Below are 27993 nucleotides of genomic sequence, written 5' to 3'. Positions count from 1 at the left end.
CTTCTCGTGCCGTGATCAAGTCACGGCTGCTGGCTAGCTCTCAAAAGTGCTTGGCTTTTCCAAGCTTGTCTATTATTTTCAAAGAGCCTATGGGGAGCGGATGGGATGGCATCTCATGCTGCAGGCGGCTGGGCCATTGCTGTGGGTGAAAGCAGCCATTTCCTTGCAGGGTGAGGAGTTCTGACGACTCGGTTGAACCTGCAGGGGATTATAGTTTGCCCAATTGCAGAGCTTCTCCGTCAGCAGCTTCTTTTTCTGCAGGGGGAGAGCTGGAAATGGAGGCAGGGGTCACCAAGAAGCCTGCTCTGCATCTTGGAAGAAGTTCTGGGTGGTTAGCACCTGCCTTGTGGGTAAACGTGGGATGGGAAGGAGCCCTGCTGAGCTCTACGACCAGCAGGGCTTGAGGGCTTATTTAATCTTTGATCAGGACTCTCGTTAAGGCTGGGGAAGGCATCGCGGACTTGGCTCCCCAGGTGTGTGGGTGCAGAGCATTTCAGAAGGCCTCTCATCGCCCTGGGGTACTGTGCAACCCGTTTTTCCCGCTTCCAGTGGAAAACAAAAAAATGAAACTGAAGGGGAAAGGCCGGCTCTTAAGAGCTGGCCTGAGCTTCAGGAGGCCAAGGAGCACTTTCCACCTGGTTGTGGGGGGAAGAATTGCAGTTGTGTGTGAAATTTCTTCCCGGCTAACTGGACACCGACACTAAAGGGACGATCAAGGGGTTGGCGCTAGAATAATGTTGTTTTTTGCTGCCAAAGTCACGAGTTCAAAGCTGCCCCTGCTCCGTGGGAGATGAAAGTTATCTGGTTGTTTGAAGGCCAATGGGTTGATGGCCTGTGTGCAGTCCTGGCTGGACCACTAGCTGCATTGCCCAAAATGTCCGTTGCAACTGATGCAAACTGGGCTTCCGTTCTTAGCAGTAACCTGGGATTGAATGAGACTGAACTGCCCCTCCTAGCCCTAAAAGCAGTATTTCCAGGTCAGGGTTTGGACCTGCTATCTGGGGAGTGGGCAGTGCAGGTGGTGAGCCTGCCCTGTGAATGAAGGACTCCAAGGCTGCCAGGCTGGCATCTTCCATCAGTGAGAACTTCACCTTATAATCAGAGAGCATCAAAAATAGTGAAGACTTCAGAAAGAAGGGAATGGTCTTGGATCTTGGGGAGGAAGGTTGGCTTTGCGGTTAAGGATTTGATTGGGACTCGGGAGCTCCTGGGGGTTCAATTTCTTGGTGTGACCTTGGACAGCTCACTAAGGTTATGCCTAGGCTGCAGTGGAAGGTGTGATTGTAATGTGGGTTGGTACACTGGCGCTAGCGTTAATCGAGCAAACACAGGTAACAATCCCAGCATGGACAAGGCCTCAGCAGAACACGGGGGCTTCCACAGTGCCCATCCACTTTACCGACACTACAGCCATGCAGCTGCCTCAGGGTGTGGGAGAGGCTTGGGGGCCTGCGCCTTGCCCCAGCCCCCGTGATGGCCTTTCCTGTCCTGCAGCCCCTTTTCAGCTAGGAAAACTTGCCTTAATGCATCAGTCACAGCAACCTTGCCTGGAGGAGCTCCCTGCCGTCGGCATGGGGAGGGAGCTGGTCTGAGAGCGCGAAGCCTCGTAGCCTTTGTGCGGAACCATTCAGGGCTGGTCTCTGAAGCTGCTGTCCCTCCCTCCCTCTTAGCAGGCGGCTCTGTGGCAGAAGAGGGAGCATGTTCTTTGACTCCAGTTAGCTCACAGAGGCTGAACTCCTAATTGAGTGAAGGCCCCATGCCTCGCTGTGGAAAATTGCTCCAGCCTAACCATGGTGGTCGTCTCCAGCTGTGCGTCTTCTCTCTAAGGGCGCCTGCCACTTGGTGCCCTCTGTGGAATGGAAACCCCCCTCATCTCCCACCCCCTCAGTGCTGAGTCTGGGATTAATAAATTGCCGTGGCAATCGGTGAAGGAGCGGGCAGCACGGGAGGTGGGGAGGGGGAGCAGGCCGGTGGTTTTAGTGCTTCCAGCAAAAAAGGGGATTGGGCTTTTTGCTCGCCTCAGTTGCACAAGCGTGGCTCGTCATGTTCCCCTTTCCATCCGGGAGCAGGGTGAGACAGTGTGTGTCCTAAACAAGGAGCTGCCGACAGGGACCTGTTAAGAATTCAGGGCTGGGTGTGCTGTAACAGCGGGGCTCGCCCCGTCTGCTGATGTCCTGTCAGCTGCTCATTACAGAGTGCTGGGACTGCTGGGGCCAGGATTTCTGATTTTCTGTTTAAGGACTGAAAGGACCATTAGGATCATCAGCAGGAGGTACAACAGGTGCAGGGCAGCCCACAGAGAAGGTGATCAAGTGCTTCCATTGACCTAGCTACCATCAGATGGGGAGATTAATTTCCAAGGACAACACAACCTTCCCTGCGTCCACACTCCGGGCGTGTAGCAGCATACCTACGGCAGCACCCGTAGCGTAGACCTGGCCTAAGTCTTATTGATGTCCCATTTACATCAATAAATGCTTAATACGTTAAGGCCAGAAGGGACCAAAGATAATCTAGACAGACTTTCTGTGTATCACAGGCTGGCGAAGTTCATCGTTAATCCTGTAATCCTGAGCCCAGAATCTCATAAAAATTACTAGGAGTACTTGTGGCACCTTAGAGACTAATCCATTTATTTGAGCATGAGCTTTCGTGAGCTACAGCTCAAGTACTCCTTTTCTTTTTGCGAATACAGACTAACACGGCTGTTACTCTGAAACCCATAAAAATTACTGTTGCTATTGATGTTGCATGTAAACCCTGCAAAGCGATCCTGGCCTGGAGGAGTGGAAAGAATGTTGGTAAGTGGGGTGGGTGATCTCAAATACCAGATCTAGATCTAAACTTCAGTCCATATCTGTGCTTGGAAGACAGGATCAGAACTCAAAATGATCTTGATAACCTGGAGAAATGGTCTGAATTACATGGGGTGAAATTCAGTAAGGATAAATACAAAGCACTACCCGTAGGAAGGAGAAGAATCAATTAGAATCGTAGGACTGGAAGGGACCTTGAGAGGTCATCTAGTGCAGTCCCCTGCATTCATGGCAGGACTAAGTATTATCTAGACCATCCCTAACAGGTGTTTCTCTAACTTTCTCTTTAAAATCTCCAAATGATGGAGATTCCACAACCTCCCTAGGCAATTTATTCCAGTGCTTAACCAGGCGCTCTGACAGGTTTTCTTAATATCCAACCTAAACCTCCCTTTCTGCAGTTTAAGCCCATTGCTTCTTGTCCTGTCCTCAGAGGTTCAGAAGAACAATTTTTCTCCCTCCTCCTTGTAACAACCTTTTATGTACTTGAAAACTGTTATCATGTCCCTTCTCAGTCTTCTCTTCTCCAGACTAAACAAATCCAATTTTTTTCAGTCTTCCCTCATAGGGAGGTTGTGGAAGCGCCATCATCGGAGATTTTTAAGAGCATTTTAGAGAAACACCTGTCAGGGATGGTCTAGACAATACCTAGTCCTGCCGTGAGTCCAGGGGACTGAACTAGATGACCTCTTGAGGTCTCCTCCAGCCCTACGTTTTTATGATTCTTGGAGACTAGATTCCAAAATCATTGCCACAGACACCACTGGGGGGAATCAGTGATCATGGAACTGGAGAGAATAGAAACCAAAGAAGTGGGCTCACAACTGGTGACCAAGAGGGGAAAGAGAACCAGGGGATGTTCACCCTTTCGAAGTATCAGTTCTCCGATACGTTGCAAGTCAGCTACTGAGGTTCCTGTCTCTGACGGGATGGAATGGAAAGCTACAGTGGACCCACCTGATGAGCATCCTGGTGGTAAAAAGCAAGCAGCTACCAAGAAATATTCTTCAACCGTCCTAAGAAGCCAGTCGTCATCGGTGGAGGAGAGCAGACAGACTTCAGAGAAAGACACAAGGACAGCAGGACTGTGTGCTGTCTCCCTGGAGAGAAGACACGGGATTGCGAAGTCATCTGGTGATCCAGTCATGGTGATCCACATGATGCCATATCATTGGTTCCAGTGTGTAACTATACAGATTATTGAACACTTCAAGGATCTTGGAGGGGAGCGGAAGAGGAGGAAAATCCAGGTGATCTCTTGCTTGTGGGACTGGAAGGATCTCTGAGAAGAAGGCAGAAAATACTGAAGATGAACTATCGTCTGCATGGCTGGTATGAAGTGAGAGGGTTGGTGGAGAGGGGCCACATTCCAGTGAAAGAAGGGCCTGTATCTCATGGGTGGGGGGATGCTAGTCTCAGTTGGAGACTAGCTGGAGCAGCCAGGAACGTATTAAACTAACAGGGAGCATGCTAAGGAGGCAAATGAGGTACACGCTCAAACTCAGTGTCGAAAACAGATTGCACCAATGTGTGCAAAGGATGTGAAGAGAATGTTTTTTCAGTTGCTTTTATACCAGTGGCAGGAGGCTGGATAACAAGCAAGAAGAATGGGAAAATGTCATTAAGAAGAAATTTGATGATATTAGCGCTGTGATGGGACAATTAACATGCCCTTTACAGTTTCTAATAATTATAGATGGTGATTTTCTAACACAAGGTATTGAACCAGCATGAGATAATCTCTGTTTTGGACCTCGTTATGATGGATACAGAATTCGTCACTGGCAAGCAGGATGGGTAATTATAGGCTGGTTAGCCTGAAATCAATTCCATGACAAATAATGGAAAAGCTGATATGGGATTCAACTGATAGAGGATTAAGCATAGGAAGAGAATTAATGCCAGTCAGTGTGGCTTTATGGAAAATACAGCTTGTCAAACCTGATTTCATTCTTTGGTTATAAGTTTGGTTGATAAATGTAATTGCATAGATGTAATATACTTAGATTTCTGTAACATGGTTGATTTCTTACCGTATAACATTCTGGGTAAAAAATTAACCCTATACAATTTCAGTCCACTCAATGTGTGCGTGGTTAAGAGCTGTCTACTTGATGGATCTCTAATGACACCAACGAGGGTGTTTCTAGTGGGGTTATGCAAGGATTGGGACTAGGCCTCATGCTGCTGAATGCTTTCATCAACGATCTGGCAGTAAATACAAAATCACGACTTGTAAAATTTGCTGCTGACCTGAAGATTGATGGAAGGGTAAATGATCAGGGCAGGGAAGTTAGCACAATCTCAATCACATGGGAAGCTGGGCCCATTCAAGCAAAATGTGACTTGAATTCAACCAAATGCAATATTATACATGTAGGAGTAAAGAAGGGGGACGGGGGGAGAACTGTATCCTAGAAAGAAAAGATGCTGAGGAAAATTTCAGGATCCCCCAGTGGGATGTGGTTACAGAAAAGGGCTAATGCAATCCTTGGGGGCGGTGAATGGGAGTGGTGAGTAGGAGCAGAGAGATGATTCTACCTCGGTCTGCTGCACGGGTGAGACTGGCACTGGAATACTGCAGCTAGTTCTGGTGAGCACATTTTAAAAAGGATGTTGACATATTGGTGGTGGAGCAGAGAAGAGCAACACAGAAACTGAATGGCTGGAGGCTGTGCCTTCTTGTGAGGGGCTCAAAGAGCTGAATTTATAAATAAAAAAAAAAAAAAAAAAAAAGAGAGAGAGAAAGAAATTCAGGTGTGACTTGATTACAGTGTAAAGTAAATACCAGGTACTGAGGCTCTTTAACCTAGTGGAGAAAGGCAGAGCAAGAGCCAATGGCTGGAAGCTGAAACCAGACCATTTCCAACTGGAAATAAGGCAGATTTTTACCACTGTGGGTGATTAATTATTGGTACAGACTACCAGGGGACATGGTGGATTCCCCTCATCTCTTTAGCTCTTCATATCAAGACTTGGCTGCCTTTCTGGAAGATTTGCTTTAGCCAAACACAACAATATAAAACCTAATTCTTGTACAGCATTATTTTTATCAACAGATCTCCAGGCGCTTTACAAAAGAGGTGTCGTTATCTGCCCGCGACAGGTTATTGGGCTCAGTACATGGGTGACTGGGTGAAATTTAATGGCCTGTGTGGCAAAGCAAGACAGACTAGATGAGCACATGGTCCCTCTTGGCCATCAACTCTATGAATCTTACGGAACTTATAGCTGGAAATGAGCTGGCTCCACCAGCTCTTTGAGCCGATCTAGATTCAAATTCTTCTTCCTGGGGCTTCTCTAGGTGAAAGTCTTAAGGTTTTGTGGGAGTTTTCAGGCAGCTTCGGTATAGTTCAAAAAGCAAAGTGCTGGGATAACAATTGTGCCGGGGGGTTTTTAAGTTAAGTTAAGGTTTTTAAAAAAATATTTATCTTTCTTGTGTTCCTTCCCATTACCATAGTATCGAGTGCTTCACAATCTGTAACGTATTCATCCTCCCAGCACCCCTGGGAGGTAGGGGAGGCTGTTATCCCCATAGCACAGGTAGGAAACTAAGGGTACATCTACACAGCAACTTGACACCCAGGGCCGGCTGGTGCCAGCTGGCTCGGGCTCACACTGCAGAGCTGTTTTTCTGCTGCGTAGACTTCCGGACCTGGGTTGGAGCCTGGGCCCTAGGACCCTGCAAGGTGAGAGGGTCCCAGAGCTCGGACTCTAGCTGGAGCCCGGAAATCTACACAGCAATGAAACAGCCCCGCGAGCTCCAGCTGGCTGGCACGGGCCAGCTGTGGGTTTCTAGTTGGTGTGTTGACGTACCCTAAGGCACAGAGAGACTTGACCAGGGTCACAAACGAAGTCTGTGGCAGAGCAAGGAATTGAACCCTGGTCCTCCTAACTCCTAGGCTAGTGTCCTAACCATTGGACTCTACTTTCCTCTGTGAATGGTTTTTCTGTCTAGACTTTTTAAACTAACGACTTAACTGCTGGGGATTTATCTAAATTACCTTGACTGCACGTATCTGTTGTTTAATGCTGACATTTGACACACTTGATGTCTGATTACTTTGTTTCTTGGCAGCCTTAACTTGGAGAGTGTATTGACCCTGCATACGTGCTTATAGGGCTGAGCTGTCATGTCTTCTGTGGGGCAAATTGATCAGAATTCCCTACACTGAACATAAGTTCTGGGCTGGCCTTTGTGCCCCTCATTCCGATGGTTGGTTTGTCCTGTCACAGCATTATAATTAATCCCCTTTGTTTTCAGTTTAAACTGATTTTTACTGAAAAATGCCCAGGTTTTACAAAAAGTATTATTCATTTTTTTCTGATTTTTTTCACCCTACTTTTGTATCCTTCAAATAGATAAAAATAACTTGGTTTTATTAGGAAAATACAATACGCTGCATGAGATATGTATTTCGATAATACATGTGTATATGCCAGGGGTGGGCAAACTTTTTGGCCCGAGGGCCACATCTGAGTGGGGAAATTGCTTGCAGGGCCATGAATGTAGGGCTGGTGCAGGAGGGAGTGCGGGGTGTGGGTGGGGGTGCGGTGTGCAGGAAGGGAGTCAGGGCAAGGGGGTGGGGCAGAGGAGGGGTGCGGTGTGTACAAGGGGGCTCAGGGAAGGGGGTTGGGGTGCAGGAGGGGGTGCACAGTGTGGGTGAGGACTCAGGGCAGTGGGGCAGGGAGGGCTGCGGAGTGTGGGAGGGGGCTCAGGGCAGAAGGTTGGGGTGCAGAGTGCTGCAGGGGGCTGAGGTGCAGACAGGGAGCTCAGGGCAGGGAGTTGGTCTGCAGGAGGCGTGTGGGGTGTGCTTCCGAGAGCGGCGCGGGGCTCATGGGGGTGGCAATCCCATGGGCTGGATCCAAAGCCCCAAGGGGCCGGATCTGGCCCGGGAGCCATAGTTTGAAGGGACTCTAACTAGATAGGAACAGCCTTCTGCACAGTGGGGCTATGCTTAATCTTCATAAACACAGCACACCAGTGAGCCTCAGCCCTCACCTGGAGAGACCACTTCTCTGGCCAAGAGGTGAACGTACTCCCCCTGGCCTATTCAATCCCTGACCACCTCTCTGAGGCTGCCAACAAAAGGGACCAACAGCAGTGATAGTTTTTGTGATGCAGACACCTGCCTGCTTGGTGGGTCTGGGCTGAGATCTGCCAAACTCATTTCACACAGGCGTGCACTACACCATTATTCCTCTGTGCTAACAGCGCAGTGGTACCTGCAAGGGACACCCGTTTACTTAGCCCCTGCCCCCAAAGATTTTACAATCTATCTTTTTGTTTGTACAGCACCTGGCACAGTGGGGTCCTGAACCATGCCTTGGGGCCCCTAAGCAGTACTGCAGGGTACTGTATACCCAAAATATTTTACTGGGACCAATGCTCTTCAGCATATTCATATATGATCTGGAAAAGGGTGAGCAGTGAGGTGGCAAAATTTGCAGATCATACAAAATTACTCAAGACAATTAAGTCCAAAGCAGACTGTGAAGTTTTAGAAAGGGATCTCACAAAACTGGGTGACTGGGCAACAAAATAGTGGATGAAACTTGATGTTGATAAATGCAAAGTAATGCACATTGGAAAACATAATTCCAACTATACATACAAGCTGATGGGGTCTAAATTAACTCTTACCACTTAAGAAAGAGATCTTGGAGTCACTGTGGATAGTTCTCTGAAAACATCGGCTCAGTGCAGCGGCCGTCAAAAAAGCAAACAATGTTAGGAACCATTAGAAAGAGAGAGACAACGAGACAGAAAATGTCATAATGCGACTATACAAATTCATGGTACCTTGAACAGTTTTGGTTGCCCCATCTCTAAAAAGATATATTAGAATTGGAAAAGATACAGAGAAAGGCAACAAAAATGATTAGGGGCATGGAACAGCTTCCTTATGAGGAGAGATTAAAAAGACAGACTTCTCAGCTTGGAAAAGAGACATCTAAGAGGGGATATGGATAGAGGTCTATAAAATCATGATTGGTGTGGAGAAAATGAATAAGGAAGTGTTGTTTACTTCTTCAAACAACACAAGAGCCAGGGATCACCCAATGAAATTAATATGCAGCAGGTTTAAAACAAAACGAAGTATTTCTTCACACAACGCACAGTCAACCTATGGAACTCCTTGCCAGAGGGTGTTGTGAAGGCCAAACTATAACTGGGTTCAAAAAACAATTAGATAAGTTCATGAAGGATAGGTCCATCAGTTAGTCAAGATGGTCAGGTATGCAACCCCATGCTCTGAGTGTCCCTAGTCTCTGTTTGCCAGAAGCTGGGACTGGACGACAGGGGATGGATCACTCAATAATTGCCCTGTTCTGTTCATTCCTTCTGAAGCACCTGGCACTGGCCACTGTCAGAAGACTGGATACTGGGCTAGATGGACCATTGGTCTGACCCAATGTGGCCATTCCTATGTTATGTTATTGATAAGACTATAAGAACAGTGTCCCCATATATTGTAAACATGTCCCCCAGATGGCAATCCCCATCCTGCAGTGCATAGGGAAATGTGACTGCAGGGCATGTTTGTGCCCTCAACAGCAAAGACTCCAAGGAAATGCCACTCACCCTCCAGCAGCTACAGCCACTCGCTCCCAATAGATAAAATGTTTGCCATCCTCTGTACGTTTCTGAGCAGAAGGCAGCCGTTGCCACAGATCTGAACGTGGCTGTGGCCCTGCCCCAAAACGTCTCTTAATTGTGTCTGTAATTTTGCTGGAGTAAGGCTCCCCTCTATTGAGAAAAGGTTCAGAGGAAACAAAGTATCAGGGGGTAGCCATGTTAGTCTGTATCTGCAAAAACATCAGGGAGTCTGGTGGCACCTTAAAGACTAACTGATTTATTTGGGTATAAGCTTTCGTGGATAAAAACCCCACTTCTCTCTTCAACTGCTCATCGTAATTTTCTCTTCTCCGGACTTCGGGCCTATTGTGAGCAAGTGCACGCTAAGGAATGCCGCGGCTAGGGTTCTTGCTGAGGCTAGGGTTATTTGATCAGGCTACGCCCGTTTTAAAACTTCATAGTGTTCGGAGGCTTGCTGGCCATGTGTATATTTGAAAACACCTTGTGCCTTTTGGGAACAACTCTGTTCTTTTTCATTTCAAGGAGCTGGAAGAGTCTGCTCTTCCTGTCCGCAGTGGGTTTGATCCTGTGAGGTGCTGAACACCTGCTACTCCTGTTTGTGCTCATTGTGAGTGAGGGGTTGGCCGCACCTCTTAGGATTGGGGCCTTATTTATGGCCATCATGAAACAAGGAGTCATGTGAGTTTTGGAAGGTGGGTATGTTGACCTGGTCTTCCAAGTATGAGCTGACCTAAGCTTGGGTAATTCATAATCTGGGTTCAGGCCTGTGTACCTTCAAGACATGTTAAGATGTTTAAGAAATCAACACTTAAAGCTGTAATGTAAGTAAGAGTATGTAAAATGAATGTCTTAAACAGGCTGGGCCATAAGTTAGCAGTTAGCATAAGGCCTCGAGTTAGCATGACTGATTGACCCAAGGGTCATAAGATTGAGCAATATAAACATAGTAACCACAATAATAGTCTGGTTTTAAGAGTTTATTTGAACCTTTCTGAGCAGGTTTGAGACTGCATTGACAGGTCAAAGCCACTGTGAAATGCATTGGCCTGGCATGGCCATACAAGCAGCTAAAATTGGTCCCCACAGAATACCAGACATGGGCAGGGGGCTGAAACTTAAGCAGATATGGTCCCAGACATGTGGAGGAAAGGGAAAGGGACAGAAAAGAGGAGTACACCCGGCCCCTAGTTGGGATGGTCGGACCATGGGAACCTTAACACCAAACTCGAGGAAGAAGGGTTCCCTCTTCCATCTTCATTGTGTGTTCCCCGTAAGATGCGTCAGTCTGTGTAACATGGGTTGTTCTGTTATACTGTTCATGCGTTCGTGTTGTGATTATACTTATTCTGATCTGGGCTTTAATACAAATCTTGATTTCTCTGCATATGCCTCACCAATCTCAAATCTCTGAGGCTATTCTTTAAGTCCATATCCGCTATCTTTTACTTTTTCTGCAATCAAAGATCTGCCAGTTTTTGTTCATGTTCAAGTTGCTGCTTGTTTCTTACTGCTCCTGCTTCCTGATTGCTGACCGTTAACAGATTTTTTCAGTTCTTCCTCTGGGGCCTTTTTCTTAAAAGACAACCCCCTCTGTGAGCATAATTCTTCAATTTCTGTTAATTTCTGTCAAGATCTTCATATGATCTGTAGCTGATTTTTAACCTTTAAAAACTCTCCAGTATCAAAATTAATTTTTGACACACATGTGGTTCTGATCCAAAAAACCCAATTAACCTGTGGTAATTTGTATCCCAGTCAGACTACGCCACCGTGACCAGAGTCTTGGGTGGGGAGCACGTTGAAGCTGCTCGATTAGGGCAAACTGCAAAGAATGGGACAGATAATCGCCAAACCTGGTGGTTATTCCAATACTTAGATTCACCCAGCTAGCAACAAAACAGCTTCTACAATACCATACTGGTTACACAGAAGCCAAAACACAGTTTCGTTAAAGCAATCCAGCCTTGGGCTTCCATCCCGACAGCCACGTCAAATACGATGAAGATTATTGAAAATCTTGTTCGTCATATAAAAAGTTCTGCCAGTCCCAAAGGATAGTACACGTTACTCCACAGGTCAAAGAATATTTCAGATCTTACCCAAAGATATGCTAATAGCCAATTCTTATTAACAAAATTAAAATTTATTCAAAAAGCAGAGAGAGAGAGTATTGGTTAAAAGATCATTATACATACAGATATGAATCGAGTTTGTCGACCAGTTTCATAGTAGAGACAGTGAACTTGAGTGTTGCAAAGAGTTCTTTCAGAATTAGTCCATGGATATAGTCCAATGTTCCATATCAGGGTGACCCAAAGTGAAATTGGAGACCTCAGTCTTGTGGCTCAGTGCTTCCTCTGATAAAGCTTTAGCAGATTTGAGATAGAAAGGATCAGGACCCAAGAGTCCCCTTTATAGTTTATGGGAGGCAGTGACCATGAGTTGGTTGAGTTCAGGATCCTGACACAGGGAAGAAAGGTAAGCAGCAGGATACGGACCCTGGACTTCAGGAAAGCAGACTTCGACTCCCTCAGGGAACAGATGGCCAGGATCCCCTGGGGGACTAACTTGAAGGGGAAAGGAGTCCAGGAGAGCTGGCTGTATTTCAAGGAATCCCTGTTGAGGTTACAGGGACAAACCATCCCGATGAGTCGAAAGAATAGTAAATATGGCAGGCGACCAGCTTGGCTTAATGGTGAAATCCTAGCGGATCTTAAACATAAAAAAGAAGCTTACAAGAAGTGGAAGGTTGGACATATGACCAGGGAAGAGTATAAAAATATTGCTCAGGCATGTAGGAATGTTATCAGGAGGGCCAAATCGCACCTGGAGCTGCAGCTAGCCAGAGATGTCAAGAGTAACAAGAAGGGTTTCTTCAGGTATGTTGGCAACAAGAAGAAAGCCAAGGAATGTGTGGGCCCCTTCCTGAATGAGGGAGGCAACCTAGTGACAGAGGATGTGGAAAAAGCTAATGTACTCAATGCTTTTTTTGCCTCTGTTTTCACTAACAAGGTCAGCTCCCAGACTGCTGCGCTGGGCATCACAAAATGGGGAAGAGATGGCCAGCCCCCTGTGGAGATAGAGGTGGTTAGGGACTATTTAGAAAAGCTGGACGTGCACAAGTCCATGGGGCCGGACGAGTTGCATCCGAGAGTGCTGAAGGAATTGGCGGCTGTGATTGCAGAGCCATTGGCCATTATCTTTGAAAACTCGTGGCGAACCGGGGAAGTCCCGGATGACTGGAAAAAGGCTAATGTAGTGCCAATCTTTAAAAAAGGGAAGAAGGAGGATCCTGGGAACTACAGGCCAGTCAGCCTCACTTCAGTCCCTGGAAAAATCATGGAGCAGGTCCTCAAAGAATCAATCCTGAAGCACTTGCATGAGAGGAAAGTGATCAGGAACAGCCAGCATGGATTCACCAAGGGAAGGTCATGCCTGACTAATCTAATTGCCTTTTATGATGAGATTACTGGTTCTGTGGATGAAGGGAAAGCAGTGGATGTATTGTTTCTTGACTTTAGCAAAGCTTTTGACACGGTCTCCCACAGTATTCTTGTCAGCAAGTTAAGGAAGTATGGGCTGGATGAATGCACTACAAGGTGGGTAGAAAGTTGGCTAGATTGTCGGGCTCAACGGGTAGTGATCAATGGCTCCATATCTAGTTGGCAGCCGGTATCAAGTGGAGTACCCCAAGGGTCGGTCCTGGGGCCGGTTTTGTTCAATATCTTCATAAATGATCTGGAGGATGGTGTGGATTGCACTCTCAGCAAATTTGCGGATGATACTAAACTGGGAGGAGTGGTAGATACGCTGGAGGGGAGGGATAGGATACAGAAGGTCCTAGACAAATTGGAGGATTGGGCCAAAAGAAATCTGATGAGGTTCAATAAGGATAAGTGCAGGGTCCTGCACTTAGGACGGAAGAACCCAATGCACAGCTACAGACTAGGGACCGAATGGCTAGGCAGCAGTTCTGTGGAAAAGGACCTAGGGGTGACAGTGGACGAGAAGCTGGATATGAGTCAGCAGTGTGCCCTTGTTGCCAAGAAGGCCAATGGCATTTTGGGATGTATAAGTAGGGGCATAGCGAGCAGATCAAGGGACGTGATCGTTCCCCTCTATTCGACATTGGTGAGGTCTCATCTGGAGTACTGTGTCCAGTTTTGGGCCCCACACTTCAAGAAGGATGTGGATAAATTGGAGAGAGTCCAGCGAAGGGCAACAAAAATGATTAGGGGACTGGAACACATGAGTTATGAGGAGAGGCTGAGGGAGCTGGGATTGTTTAGCCTGCAGAAGAGAAGAATGAGGGGGGATTTGTCAACTACCTGAAAGGGGGTTCCAAAGAGGATGGCTCTAGACTGTTCTCAGTGGTAGCAGATGACAGAACGAGAAGTAATGGTCTCAAGTTGCAGTGGGGAAGGTTTAGATTGGATATTAGGAAAAACTTTTTCACTAAGAGGGTGGTGAAGCACTGGAATGCGTTACCTAGGGAGGTGGTAGAATCTCCTTCCTTAGAGGTTTTTATGGTCAGGCTTGACAAAGCCCTGGCTGGGATGATTTAACTGGGAATTGGTCCTGCTTTGAGCAGGGGGTTGGACTAGATGACCTTCTGAGGTCCCTTCCAACCCTGATATTCTACGATTCTATGATTCTGGTGCAGCATGCAGTCCTTGGTGAAGAATAGGCAATCGTTTTGGCTTGGAAGTAGACCCATTTCCCAAACATCCCTGGTAATTAGCTACATGGATTAACATAAGGCAGTTGCTTATCTTCGTCATTTTACAGAAGATTTACCACCGACTTCAAAGAGAAATTAAGACAGTGATATCAGTACATTTAAATGTTAAGATCTTCTTTTGATCTCTGAATTAACAGAATACAGCCATAGACAGGAACTATTTGGTTACATTGTCAACCTCTAACAAGATATATGTAAACACACAAAAAGCACAACTGTTTACTACTGTGTCTCTAAAGGTTGAATCTGGATCAATTAGCCTGCAAGTTGCTTAACCCTTTTTGGCCCAGCCTCACAAGCCACCTAAGAGATCAAACCTGGTATCAATAATTTGGGCATTTTGCATCTCAATTACAGGTAGAGTTTGGCTTGAATTGTATCCTGCCCAGTGCAAGCAGTCTGGAGAAGGCCTGGGAGGGAAGTAGCATTTTCTCATACATTGCTATACAGCCATGTTTTGAAGTATCCTGCATCATGTGGTGCTCTTCCCTACACTCAAAAGCCCATAGGTCGTGTAGATGGACCCCTGTAGACCTGGTGGGAACAAGTCCAATCGGCTCTGCTTGGTTGAGATTCCACTCTTGGCCCCTGCCTCTCTCCATATCTGGCTGAACGTATGTACTGTTCTGTATTCCATGTGTAGACAACCTGACAGATGCTCATCATTTCTAATTGCTATGCCCCTCTGTGGTCTTTACTACTGAAGGAATTAGCTGTCTGGGATTTCACAAAGGAAATTTCACAAACAGTTGGCCAACTCTCTGCTAGCTCCTTTCTCTAATGCATTCCTTGTGAGTCCCATCATCCTGCTATGTAGGTTGCCAGCTTTCCCTCCAAGGACACGTGTGCTGCTGAAAGAGAATCCAGTGTAAAGCAACAGGGACAGGATTAAAACCTCTTTGCCATCTGCAGGTTCTTCCAAGGAACGTGACAACTTTTTTTGCTTTGCTGCTTGAAGGAGAAGTTTAATTGCATCTTAAATACCCACTGGCTAATTGGGAACCTTCTGCTACATAATTTTTAAACAATGCCTGAATCACTTGATAAAGAATCAACCCCGCTACAGCTTCCCCCTCCTCTGTGTGTTCTGGACGCTTCTGAGTAAGCAGACTTCCCAGTGGCAGAAAGGTTATGTTGTTAACTCTTTGCCTACCGAGAACTCTGTAGCTAGGCTGGGTCAGTGTGTGGATGGGCAGTTTTTAAGGAACCCCCATGTGCAGCAGGAAGTGTCGTTCACATTGAGCACTCTCTTTCCTTTAATTGGTAGGGAAGCAGTGCCCCGGCTTGGTGCTAGGGGGCACTGTTGGAGGTGCTATCTGTTGGATGAGACAGAAAAGTATTTGTCGTCCTGGCTACTGGTGGTTATTCAGGGTCCCAGGGCAGCCTATCCAAGAGCCGGGCTTTGGCTAAAAAGCCATTGTTTTGGGCATACAGCTGCATTTTGCCAACCCTAAAATGTCCCCCTTGTAGAGTGAACAAGGCTGTTTATCACTTTGTTCTATAATTGTGTAGCATTGATGTGTGATGTTAAGTGGCTGCCGTGTTTTACCCCATACGTTGCTGCATTTAGGTGAGGGGCAATGTGGTCCCTTGTGTGGCTTATAATGTTCCTTGGGGTCCTTCTGGATGAATATTCCCAGCTGCTACGGCTGTCCCCAGGCCATGAGACAATCTCTTCCCAGCCTCACTCCATTCAGTTTACAGACGCTGAGAGCCAGAGGTACTTTCATCTCTTTGCCGCTTTAATGTCAAGGGAGATCCCTTGAGTTAACTACCAACCCAGGTCAGATTTTGAAATGGCAAACTAGAGATGAAAGGCTCCATATCTCATCTTGAATCCCTCAGGAGTCCTTCCTCCTGCAGACATTATATCAAATGCTCTGTAGTGCCTGGCAGCACTTGATGAACTGTTCAAAGCATCCTTTCCTTTCTCCTTACTTGAATGGTTGCTTACTTGAATGGTTCTTCCATTATTTTTCTTGCCCGTTCCCCACTCTAAAGGCCCTTTCTCAGCCGCCCTCTTGTCACGATCCAGATGGCAGTGGCAAGCATCTGAAATTTAATTAAACGTGGACGCACCATATAAGTGCTAACTGTTAAATCTGTGTGGCTAACCCATTTGTGGAGGGGTGTGTTCCATGTTTCACTTAATTCGCTTGCAGATGAAATGCTCTTTGCACCATCTGCTGCCCAGCTATAACTGTATGGGGATGGAGTTTAAGAGCCGTGCTACTGATCCCAGGAGGTAAGTAATCTAAAAAATGTTTTGCAGGAGATCGTATCAATCTATGTTTCTTGGGAGGCCCTAGGTACTTAAAGCAATTGGGACAAAACAAACTTTGCTTGCTCATCAGATAACACTCGCTTTTTGAAAAATCAGGTATTTATTCACTTGTTTGTTTGATCCTTCCCGAAAAGGAAAATCTATCCTGTCTCCTAAGCAGTCTGATTGATGGGAATGCTGTTTGTGTGCTTAGCTCCTACCGTCAGCTGCCCAAATCCCAGCAGCCTAGCCTGGAAATTCTCTGCAACGTTTGCGGTGGCTGGAAACGTGTTTAGCAGGTTGGTTTAATTGTGCATTGTGTGTCTGAGGATCTCTTCAGTGCAATGCTGGTGTTTTTATTAAACTATGTTTTGAGTGACCGTGATTGCTTAGTATCAGGGGGTAGCTGTGTTAGTCTGTATCCACAACAACGACAAGGAGTCCGGTGGCACCTTAAAGACTAACAGATTTATTTGGACATAAGCCTTTGTGGGTAAAAAACCCACTTCTGGGTCTGAAGAGATGGGGTTTTTTACCCACAAAGGCTTATGTCCAAATAAATCTGTTAGTATTTAAGGTGCCACCAGACTCCTTGTTGTTTTTGTGATTGCTTGTGAAAGCACAGCTTTGAGCCGGGTGGGTGGGGGTGTGTGTGTGTGTGTGTGTGTGTGTGTAAGTGTAAACAGAACAGGAACCCTATAACAACGGCATGATTCAAGAAATGGAGGAGACTGATTGTGTCCATCTCCCCCAGCCAATGCAAGATTGTTCCCTATAGTATAATATCTAGGGTTTTTGCCAGCCTGTTATCTATTTTGAGCAGTGCTACTCAAAGTGGTGGTCCGCTGACCGGTGCTGGTCCACGAGCCATCGGCTGCTGGTCTGTGTGCATATTGGGGGGAAAAAAATTGCCGGTCCCCCACATCAGATAGCTTGAGAAGCACTGATATAGAGAGCACTTAGATCTCATTTGGGGCCTATTGTGTTAGGTGCTGTACATATCCATAGATAGCCCCGTCTCAAAGAGCTTACAGTCTAAATAAGACTTGCCCAAGATTTCACAGCTGCTCAGCGACAGAGAGCCAGGAATAAAACCAGGTCACCAGTATCCTGTCCACTAGACCATGCTGCCTCTCTTTAAATGTCCTAAATGACAGAAGCCCCTGACTTTCCTTTGAAGACTCTTCCCTGGTCCATCTTCGGAGGAGGGCAGGGAACTGACCTAAAACGTCAATGGTATTGCATGAATCTGCCACGTACAATCATTTATGCCACCCTCATTGCTGGGGTCTCTGTACAGGTGGTACAATGGAGGGGCGTGTGTCACCCACCTACCGATTATTGCTTCCCGCTCTTGCTATTTACCCCCCGAATGTTTGAGTTGCCCTGCCCCTCCCATGAGTGCCCCCCTGACCAAGTGATATCAACCTACCTACCTCTCAGTCTTCCTTCGTAACTCAACCCCTCCGGCCTGCTGTTAGCTTCAGAGGCTCTTTGTCCAGCTCCTTTCTGAGTTCTGGCTTTCCTGGACTGAATGCAGGGTTCTAATTGCCGTGGCCCCAGGATGGTTGCTCAACTTCCAGCTCAAGAGTGACTCACTCCCGGCAAGTCACTCACCCACACTGCCTCAGTTTCCCCAGACTGGGGATGCCTCCCAAGGATGTTAGGAGGGTTAATATTTGCTCTTGTGACCTGCAGGTTGGCTGGCTGCAATGTGCCATGCCTGGGAAGGCAAGCCCTTCAAGGAAAGCTTCCGCTGGTTCAGGGTGTGGCAGCCTGCCTGGTGAATAGAATGGGTCTTCGTCTCCCCTGTGCTCCAGTCACGCTGTTGGCTTTCCCCCAGGAAAGCTCAGGGTATCACGGTCTGAGCTTTACAGCTCTCAGGGTTCCATACAGTCTCCCCAAGCAACCACCTCTCTCTATGGGTATGACCTTCTGTAGCCGTAGCACCTTCCAGGACTGCTAGAGGGACCCTACCGCGCGTGAGATCTGGGAGCAAAGCTTGCCTGGCGGCTGGCCCGCTGCTCTAAGGGACTTCTTACCTCTAAGACATTGGAGCTACCTCAGTGCTTGTAGGAGAAAATTTGGGACCTAGCTAAGCCCAAGACCATGAATAATCTCTCAACTTCAAGGTAGTAGGTCAAATCTGTGACCTCAGGGTAAACTTTTTCATCTAAAAAAGAAAAGGAGGACTTGTGGCACCTTAGAGACTAACCGATTTATTAGAGCATAAGCTTTCGTGAGCTACAGCTCACTTCCTCAGATGCATATCGTGGAAACTGCCACCTTTTTCATCTAGTATGACCTTCAGTTTCTATAAGCCTGGAAATTCGGCTCCTGCTGTTCCTAGCTTTGTTAGGATCTGTGATGATCCATTTAATGCATTTTTCCAGGGCGGTGAATATGGACAGGGTGAAAGAAAAATAATTAGGAAGATAAGATGGAGGAATTGAGTTTGTCATATAATTGATGTGCAGACTCAACTGCAGCACAAGGGTTCCCGGGCTGATAAGTCAGATCTTACATGTCAGCCCTTCTCTGACACCACCGCAGTCTTCCAGAAACCCAATTAACATTTCCTTTCAGCAGCGGCTGTGTAGAAAGCATCATGAAAGGCTTTTAAAAGTGAAATGTCACAAGGAGCCAACCTCTCCTTCCTAGCCTTGATAAGCCCATTGTGGCAGGCCCTGCTGCTTTCATCGGGGTTGATTAGGTTCTCAGCGTGGGGCGGTCTTTTCTTGGTGGGTGGGTGCCCAGGGCTGGGATAGATCAACATCTTTCCATCTGGCGCTTTACAAAAGGGATTGTATTAAGTATGGTATGGAGTTCGGGGACAGCTAGTTCCCCATGACAAGCTGACTCCAGGAAGAGAGGGACAAGTCACCTAATGATGGAACACTCGCCATACTTGGAGTGGCAGATATTTCCGGCTGCTGATTGTGTGCCCATGTGCTGTTGAGTGCCCCTGAGCTAGGATTGCTGAGCCATGAACCATCACCGTGTTGCAGGTTGCGTTGTCATTAGCACCTGTACATAGTTCTACTCCTGCTTTGTCCGGGAGTGTATGAGTCTGTGCATGGAGCAGGGCCGTGGAGAATCAAGCCTGTCCAGTTCAATTCAGGATCTCTTAGAAGGCTGTTCTATAGAGTGTTCCCATGAATGCATTTCTAAATCCTACTCCAGGGGACTGCAGCAAGAGATGCCCGAGCCTCTTCCATTGGGCCCTTTTCCGTTCAAAGGCTGGGAATGCTTAGTGGGTTCTTCGGATGGCCTTTTCACACCACGGTCCATGTGTCTCTTGTTATAACTGTTCAGCTGTTAATTTCACAACCCCATCCACTGCCAAGCTGATTTCAGTCCAAGACCAGTGTTCATGTCCACTTCATTATTCAAATGCTGGCTAGAATCCAAGGTTCGTTACAGACTAGAATGCTCCCTAATGCAACTCATTTGACTTGAGAGAGGTATTGGTAATTGTTAAAAGCGTATCTTACTGTACTCTTTTCTAGCCCCATAGAGAGAGGGTGCTGTAACTGGGATGTTTCTCTTTGCTGTGTGTACCCAGATGGGTTATTGGGCTCGCTTGCAGTTTGTGGTAGGGTTATATGTAGCACTGGGCTGCACATGCTGTTGGTTTGTTTATGGAAGGGTTGCGTGTGGGAGCTAGGTGATGCGTGCTGGTGGCTTAGTATGTCAGGATTACGGTTGCAGTTCACCAGTAATCTGCAATCTCCCCAGTGCACCTGGTTACTCCTGGAAGAATTCTGTGCCAAAAATTAAAAATTTTGCAGAATTCTTCATATTTTATTTGTCAAAATAACATATTATAATTATGCCAGCTTCAATTATTTTGGTAATTTATTTCAAAACACCTGTGGGCACATATGTGTGTAACAATACAGACGACAAAAATGATTCAGGAACTGTTTTTTGACAAATAGATTCCTTACTCGGCATATTAAGAGAGAGCTTTGAGGAATAATTCATTTAAACTGCAATGCAGAAAAGTATTTCCCGCACCCCTCAGCAGCAGTGCAAAGGCTTGGGGCAGTCAGGGATAACGGAGGAGCTGAGGGAGAGGAACGTAATTGCCGGGAAGAGGGCCTGGGAGTGAACCTGGGGGTTGCTGGATGTGGGTGGGAGAAGTATGGAACCTTTTGGGGGGTGGGATTGTTACAGAGTTGGGGAGCTTCTCCCAGGCAGACCCCAGCTGACCCCTAGCCTCTCCCATTCAGTCAGGCACATCTGCCCCTGTCCCCAGGTGTCCCTGCACCCCACTCAGCCACCTCTCTTCTCCTGTCCCTGTGTCCCTGCACCCTCCTCTCCCATGCAGCCCCTGCCCCAGTCTGTCCCCTCACTCGCCATTCTGAAGCCCAGTCCATGTAATCCCCCAGTAGCCCCATGTGCCCTGCTCTGTCTGTTCCCCCCCCCATCCTGTGCCTCCTCACCTGGCCCCGTGGTCAGGGTGCTGTGGGGAATGCAGCCTCTCCTCCCCCGTATTGGCTGCTGGGCTGCTATGGCCAGTGAGCCAACTGCCCTCTGTTCTGGTGCCACAGCAGCCACTGGTGGGCGAAAGGCATAACTGCGGCTCCTCTCCCCCAGAATGTATTTTCTGCAGTGGGAAAAAATATCTGTGGGTGGGCAGATGAATTCTGCATGTGCCCAGTGGCGTAGAATTCCCCCAGGAGTAACCTGGTGGCCAGATAGGCTGTGACTGTGTGTGTGGGTCTGTTCCGTGCTACTCCAGCCAAGATTCAAGCTGTGATTCTTGCAGGCTCCTCCAGGTGAGTCGCAAATGGAGCCCTTTCTTGAGCTGAGTCTTAGCCGATATGCTAACTTGGCATCTTACAGCTCTGTGGATGCATTTTTTGCAAATGCTAGGTTTCACTTTGGGCACCTACCTGGGACAGGGCCCCTTCAGTCTACGGATGGAATTGACTGCTCACGAAAGTGATGGGTTGATAGGGGACGAAATATGGCCCAGAGGTCAGGGTGCTGGCCTGGGACTCAGGAGGTCTGCTTACAGTTCCTTCCTTTGCCAAGGAACCTTAGGCCAGTCATTTAGTCTCGGTAGAATGGGGTTAGGAGCACTTCCCCCCTGCCTCACAGCAGTGTTGGGAGGTAGCATGGGAATGGGGAGAGCTCTGGCTAAAGCCAGGAAGCGACTCTACATCTCCTGAGTTCCAGTCAAGTGTGACCATCCTCTTCTCCTCCATTAGAGGAGAGGAAGAGAGGATGCTCTTGACCATCCTCTTCTCCTCCCGCCCCCATCTTCCCTCAGATCCAACCATATTTCAGTCGCGAATCTGCTTTGGCGAAAACAGGCAGCAAAAGTAAGCCACAGACTTGCTCTTAGTCATCTGCTCACGAAGATGCAGCGAGAGCAGAACCAATATTCGTAAGCTTTTCAAAGTGCAAGTCCTGGCGCATCAATATCTGCTCCTGATTTCCAGGACTCCCGGCGAGGAGGTGCCAGTTTATTGGGCTGTTCCTCAGTGACTGCTACCTAGACTTCAGAGCTGGCCAATCCATTTGACTGTATGGAGAACGATCAGATTGTTGTGAAGAGGTGGAATAAATCTCTCTGCAGTCTGTGCATTGTAGGCTGGCTGGATTTAAGTCCGATATTGATTAACCCAGCGTTCACACCATTGTTCACGTGCAAATGTCACACGGGGCAGAGCTGTGGAAAGATTTGCCAGTAAATGTGGCTGGTCCTAGGAGTGAGGCTGGCGGTTGGGTTATGTTGCCCTTGGGCAAAGTACTCTACCAGATTGTTTAATATCCCATTCATGAATGCATACACATATGTGGACAGATTCTGCCGTTCTAACCCATGTTTTACACACCTGTCAGGTGTGCTGGGGGTGGTGGTGGAGTTTGCTGAATTAATCAAGAAGGACCCTTACGCTTTAGGTAAATGTGACTCTAAAAATAGCTATTAAAATTGGAAAAGGAGCAAAGAAGGGCAACGATCAATCCTGATCTGTGCCATTTCCAGGTCCAGGCTCCCCGTCCCCAGCTCTGCTAATATCCCCAGCCCCAACTCTACCCCATCCTAGCTCTGGCCCTTCATCCACATACCCCTATTGGGTCCAGTCTTGGGCCACCCCCATGGGCAGTGGGTATCACAGGCCAGGGGAGACTGAGCCTCCCCAAACAGCCAGGCATGGCTCCACTCACGCTTCACCCAGAGACCCCTCCTGCTTCTCGCTCTTCCCCTGTGGTCTGGGCTTGGGTGGGCCGGCCTGTGGCCCAGGACTCAGGGTGGCTGAGACTGGTGCCCGGCAATCTGAGGCTGGGGATGCTGGGGCTGGTTGAGTGGCCCAGGGCTGGTGGCCATGTGTGGGTTCGGGGGCTCCAGTGGGGGATGGGTGGGGAAGAAGGGCTGGGGGCAGGCCTCCCCGAACGGGCAGCTGATGCGCCACCCATGGCCACCTCGTACATCGGCATCGCTGACGGCATGCTCAGCTAGGCCCCTGGGTGGGGGCGGAGGTGCAGCACGTCCACAGCAGTGGCTGGCCAGCGTAATGCCTCCGTCAAGTGCCTCTTGTGGCACTGGGGCGATGTGCTGGCTAACGGGACGTACTATTTCTGCGGCAGAGGTGGATCCGGTGCTGTGCCAGGAGGGGTGACGACACAGCACTAGGCATAGTCCCTTCTATTCCAATCCTCGCTGCCCGTGCCGTGCACACAGGGGTTTCCCCGAGCCGCCTTCCCTTCCCTGCCTGCCTGCCTCCAGAGTGGCCCTGCCGGCGGGGCTGTGTCTCTATGGTATGTACCTAACATAGGGTGACCAGATAGCAAGTGTGAAACATCGGGACGGAGTGGGGGGTAATAGGAGCCTATATAAGAAAAAGCCCCAAATAACTGTCCCTATAAAATTGGGACATCTGGTCACCCTAACCCACAACGATGCAGCTAGCATGCCTGGGAGGAACTAGAATCTGCAGAAGGGACTGGAAATCTGCTCCCCTTGCCCTTCCCTCTGTCTCCTGCGCTGGGAGATGGGGACTGGGCGTTAATCTGCAGTGTAACTTCTGGGTCTGAAATGGCTGCTCTGTTTAAGCACTGTTCAATCTCCATTTCGGCGCACGGGCCGTTGCTGTGAGCCAGCGGTTCCATATGGAGCAGCTCTGCTCAATAGCTCTGGGTAGCTGCTCCCCTCTGGTTAGGGACGGTTAAGGATCATTTGCCTGGAAGGGCCTGCAGTTTCCTGATCGATTGCTTTTTTTCTTTCTGCAGCCCCAACCCGATACATTGTCATTAAACCCTCCCGGCCCGGTGACCGCTGCGGATTGTAAAACCTTTTGACAAGCCCTTGATCTTTCTTTCTTGCTGCTGCAGCAGCTGGCGTCTGAGCAGTTGCACAGCTTGGGGGAAAAATGCTTCACAAAGGAGCCTGGTTTTAAATCAAAATCTGCTCCGTGCGCCCCTGCTGGAACGCACGGTGCCGATGAGGCTCTGGCAGTGGCCAGCCGTAGCCGGAAGGGGACCACACTGAGGGTCTTGAGTAGACACAGAACAGCAGCTTCCCTGCACCCCTGCGAGTGTCCCCCACTTAGAGGTGGGAGGGAAGTCTGTTCATCGGCCGTGACACGCTGAGTTTGTAACCTGTCAGCTGAGACTGCTAGCAACGTGCCACTTCTGCGGGTCATTTTTGTTGTGCCTGTTCCACAGGGAACTCAACTGAGACCCACCAGTTCATTTCACATCAGCCCCTGGACCCCAGCGGACATGAAGACGGATGGTTAAGGCATGGATTTGGGAGACCTGGGTTCAAGTCCTGGCTCTCCATGTGACCTTGGGCAAGTCACTTCGAGGATCTGGGCTCAACTCCCATTGATTTCAATAGTGAAGCACCTAAATACCACTGGGCCTTAGTCCCTCTGTGCCTCAGTTTCCCCTCTGTACTATGGGACTAATGGCTCTGCCCTGCCTCGCAGGGGGGTTGTGAGGATAAACGCATAGAAGATCGTGAGGCGCTCGGGTATGATGGAAGTAGGGGCCATGCAAGTAGCTTAGACTAGCAGAGAGGAGGCAGGCAGGACAGTGGCTTGGGTTCATTTCGGTATCCAGTCCCCTTTTAACTAGGAGGCAGTGTTGTCCAATGGCTAATGCACAGGGTTCTCTTCCCACCTGTGCCACTGATGAGTTGTGTGACCTTGGGTGAGTCACTTCCCCCTCTCTCTGCCTCAGTTTCCCATCTGGGGATAATGGTGCCTCCATTTGTAAGTGCTGTGAGCGCTTCAGTGAAACACAAAGTAGTAGTAGTTGTGAAATCCAGACGTGACACCTGGTCCCCGCAAGGGGGCTCAGCTCCCCAGGGGGGTTCTGTGCCCTCTGAAGAAGCTCGGTACTGTAGCAAGGCTGGACGTGCAGAGGAGGAGAGAGAGTCTGGCCAGGCCCAGCCTCTATCAGGACACACAAATAACATCTAAACAGGGAGCGCTGTGGTTTGAGCTGTATCTTGTTGAAACTGATGCGACCATGGTCTTTCAAGGTAAGGCCGGGCCGGGCCTGGCCAATCGAAACTGGAACAAATTGCTTTCCTCGTCTTGCTGCTGTTTTGCAGTTGGTTTAGTGGCCTCTCGTGAGAGCCGGGTCCCCTTTCCCTCTGACCTTCTGTGGCAAGGCCAGGCCTCCTACAATAAGAGACAGCTGCTGAGCCCTCATTGCGAAGCCGGTGTTTTAAGAGGTGGTGGCTAACAGCAAGGCTTAGCTCTCACGTAGCACTGTCCACCTGCAGCTCTTCAAAGAAAGGCAAATATCGCTATCCCCATTCTACAGAGGGGGAAACTGAGACACAGGGCAGGGAAGCGAGTTGCCCAGACAGTAGCAGAGCTGGGACTAGAACCCATAATATCCTGACTTATTCCAGTGCCTTGTCCTAAATCTGTTAGAGATCTGTTCAGGCTAACCTATAATAAGCCCCTCTCAGACCCCAGTAAGAGTGCCCCTGTACCCTTTTGAACTGCTTTAACTAAACTGGTTTAAAGTCGCACCTCTAGTTGGATTGTGAAACTCTGTGTATGGACCAGGCCTTACTGAACTAAGCTTAAGAGCAGTTTAAAGTAGTTTGTGTGTTTACGCGAAGGGTTTGTCCTGCTTAAATTGATGATTTATGCTACTGCAAATTTTCTTGCCCTGCCTTTGATTTGTACCCACTTGCCTACACGTAACTGACCCTGCTGCTTACGTATCCGCTTCAAACTTGGCCACCTGATGTAAATGGAAGGGAGGCTAAATTCCTGTAAGCCACATGCCGAGAGACACAAGGAATGCAACTAGCAGGAGACGTAAGGCGCTATGGGGAAGAAACCCCTCCTCCCAGCTCCTTTGTAAGTTACATCAATAGAGGCTCTTTTACACATTAGCACAGCACTGTCAGGAGGGCTACGGGAGTGAGACCATCACAGACTCCAGCTGACACCACGTCCCAGGTGCCCTTTGAATCCAGCCTTTGGCCTTAAACTTCCCAGCCAGCAGGAGTCAGGAGAGCAATTGATTCATCTGTAAAAGACCCAGCAAAACTCCAGCCAGCAGCTAAATGAATTGCACTTGACAGCCGGCTTGTAGGTTGGCGGGAGGCTAGCTTTGGTTCCTGTGCTCGGCCCCAGGCTCTGGGTGGAGTCCGGGGCATTGTGAATGGAAGTTTGTCCTTGGTGATAACAGACTGGTACGCTGGATTGAGGGTTTGCAAGGTCACTAGTAGGCTGGTTTTCACGCTGGGTGGGCTACCCAGCCTGCTGGATTAGGAGCTAAGTGCCAGCAAAGAACTCTGCTCCCTGGCTTTGCTAGCAGTGATTGCCACGGGGACAGGATGAAGCAGAACTCCCTAGCTTTGCGGCTGCATTGGACCCATGCTCTCAGAGCTTCTGCAGCTGGACTGTGGAAATGCACCTCCTCTGGCTGTCCCTTTCCCCATCCTCCCAGGGCTGGGGAACAATGAGCATTGGCCTGTTCTGTAGTCCCTGGCCGACCCCTCCTCGATGGACAGACCCCTGGTTTGGCGCAGAGTGCTCTGAATGTGTAGGGAAGAAAGACGTTGCCACATTGGCAAGCTGAGCCGCACTCCTCTCTCACTCTGGCTGGTGGAGAGCTTCCAAATGTCTCCTTGTCCCAAAGACCCTTCGTGCCCACTGGTAAGTGCTGAATCACTCTCCTGTGTTCCTAGCCAGAGTATCTGGAGTTCCTTCTGCCCTGAAAACCACATTTGCTCCCCAAAATCACTGACCCATTGACATGCTCACAATGACGCCTTCCTTGTTTCCTGTACTCCTCTAGGGCATTTCCCAGGCAGTGTTCATCGGCCATGACTGGGGCGGAGCTGTGGTGTGGAACATGGCCCTCTTTTACCCAGAGCGAGTGAGGTAAGTCACCATCGGATGTCTCCCCTATAATTTAATCTCCAAAGAGGGGGGGGGGTATCATGGAATGAGCTTTCTGACTTAGTCATGGGTTGTTGTTTTTAATCTGTCCTGAAATTAGATTATTTTTGGAAGAGAATGCTGAGAAAATGCTCCTGATTCCCACTAATGTGACCAGAAGGTGTTTTTTTTTCCACCATATAAATTATCACCACAGTCACCAACTTGACTCTTGAAAATATTTATTTGCTCAAAACTTGGTTAGAAGCGAGGTTCTACTCTGAAAAGTGACTGTGTACAAAGAGGCCTCTGCTGACTCACCAGTTCTACTCCCTGTTGTGAGTGTCTGAGGCAGAACTGTTCGTTTTAGGGGTGAAAGGTTATTTTTTACTGCTCTTTACTCTCGTTAGCCCTCGAGAGCCAACACAGCTGAGAGCAAGTGAGCTGGATTCTCTTCCTCTGGGGGCATCATCAATTGCACCATTAACAAGATTCTGATCAGTTACACCTGTGTAAATCAGTGGCATTGCTCAGGTGCTACTGAAGTCCTAACCGGAAAGCACTGGGGTTGCACAGGTGTCACCAAGCACCCAATTTTCCTCACAGGACCTTTAGAAGTGGTGGTCCCATGTGAGAAGGAAAGATGCCAGCATGACTCTGAGCCCAGCTTGAGTTCCCAGTGCTGGCTAGTGGAGGAAAACATCTGTGTTCCAACTGAGCATGCTTGATGGAGTCACTGAGGCGTAACAAACGTGACCTCTCACAAAACCATTTGTAGGGACCCTTTTCAGAGTAGAGCCTCACTAGGTGAAGCTAGTGATGGGAAAAGTAGCCGGGATGCCAGCCCAGGAGACAGTTTCTCTGTTTAGCCACTGAACAAGTGCAGCCTGAGGAGCAGCCCAATCCAGTGAGTTTTCTCTGCACATCCTCCTGCTGGTCTGCCCCAACCTCTCTGGTCTTAGACTCTGATCTCTCGATGTGGATGTAATGCATGTTGCCACGGTAAGGGTCCTAGAGCCTAAGCCAATTCCTGGTGAATTATTCAGCCAGTTGTTGAAGCTGGATCTGAAACCAGCCTGCAGGACTGGGGTGATGGTGGCTAGAGCCTTAGTTTGTGGACTGAGTAGATCTGGGATTCAGTGACCTCTTTCGTTGGGCCCTTCCCCACTGACAAGTGATGCTTCACCACAGGGTACGGCTCT

At 48.5% G+C, this 27993-nt stretch overlaps 1 protein-coding gene across 3 annotated transcripts in view; it reads left to right on the top strand.

Annotated features, from left to right (window-relative positions):
• Positions 1 to 27993, top strand: part of EPHX2 (epoxide hydrolase 2) — a 113434-nt gene that overhangs the window by 43521 nt on the left and 41920 nt on the right. For all 3 annotated transcript variants that reach the window (XM_073335538.2, XM_073335537.2, XM_073335539.2), the window contains one exon: positions 26709 to 26794. In XM_073335538.2, coding sequence (XP_073191639.1) covers positions 26709 to 26794 — 86 coding nt within the window. The remainder of the gene's footprint in view (positions 1 to 26708; positions 26795 to 27993) is intronic.

The sequence above is a fragment of the Lepidochelys kempii genome, chromosome 3 (genome assembly GCF_965140285.1).
Source record: "Lepidochelys kempii isolate rLepKem1 chromosome 3, rLepKem1.hap1, whole genome shotgun sequence".
NCBI lineage: Eukaryota > Metazoa > Chordata > Testudines > Cheloniidae > Lepidochelys > Lepidochelys kempii.
The sequence above is the reverse complement of the archived record's forward strand: the minus strand, read 5'-3'. Positions and strand labels throughout refer to the sequence as shown.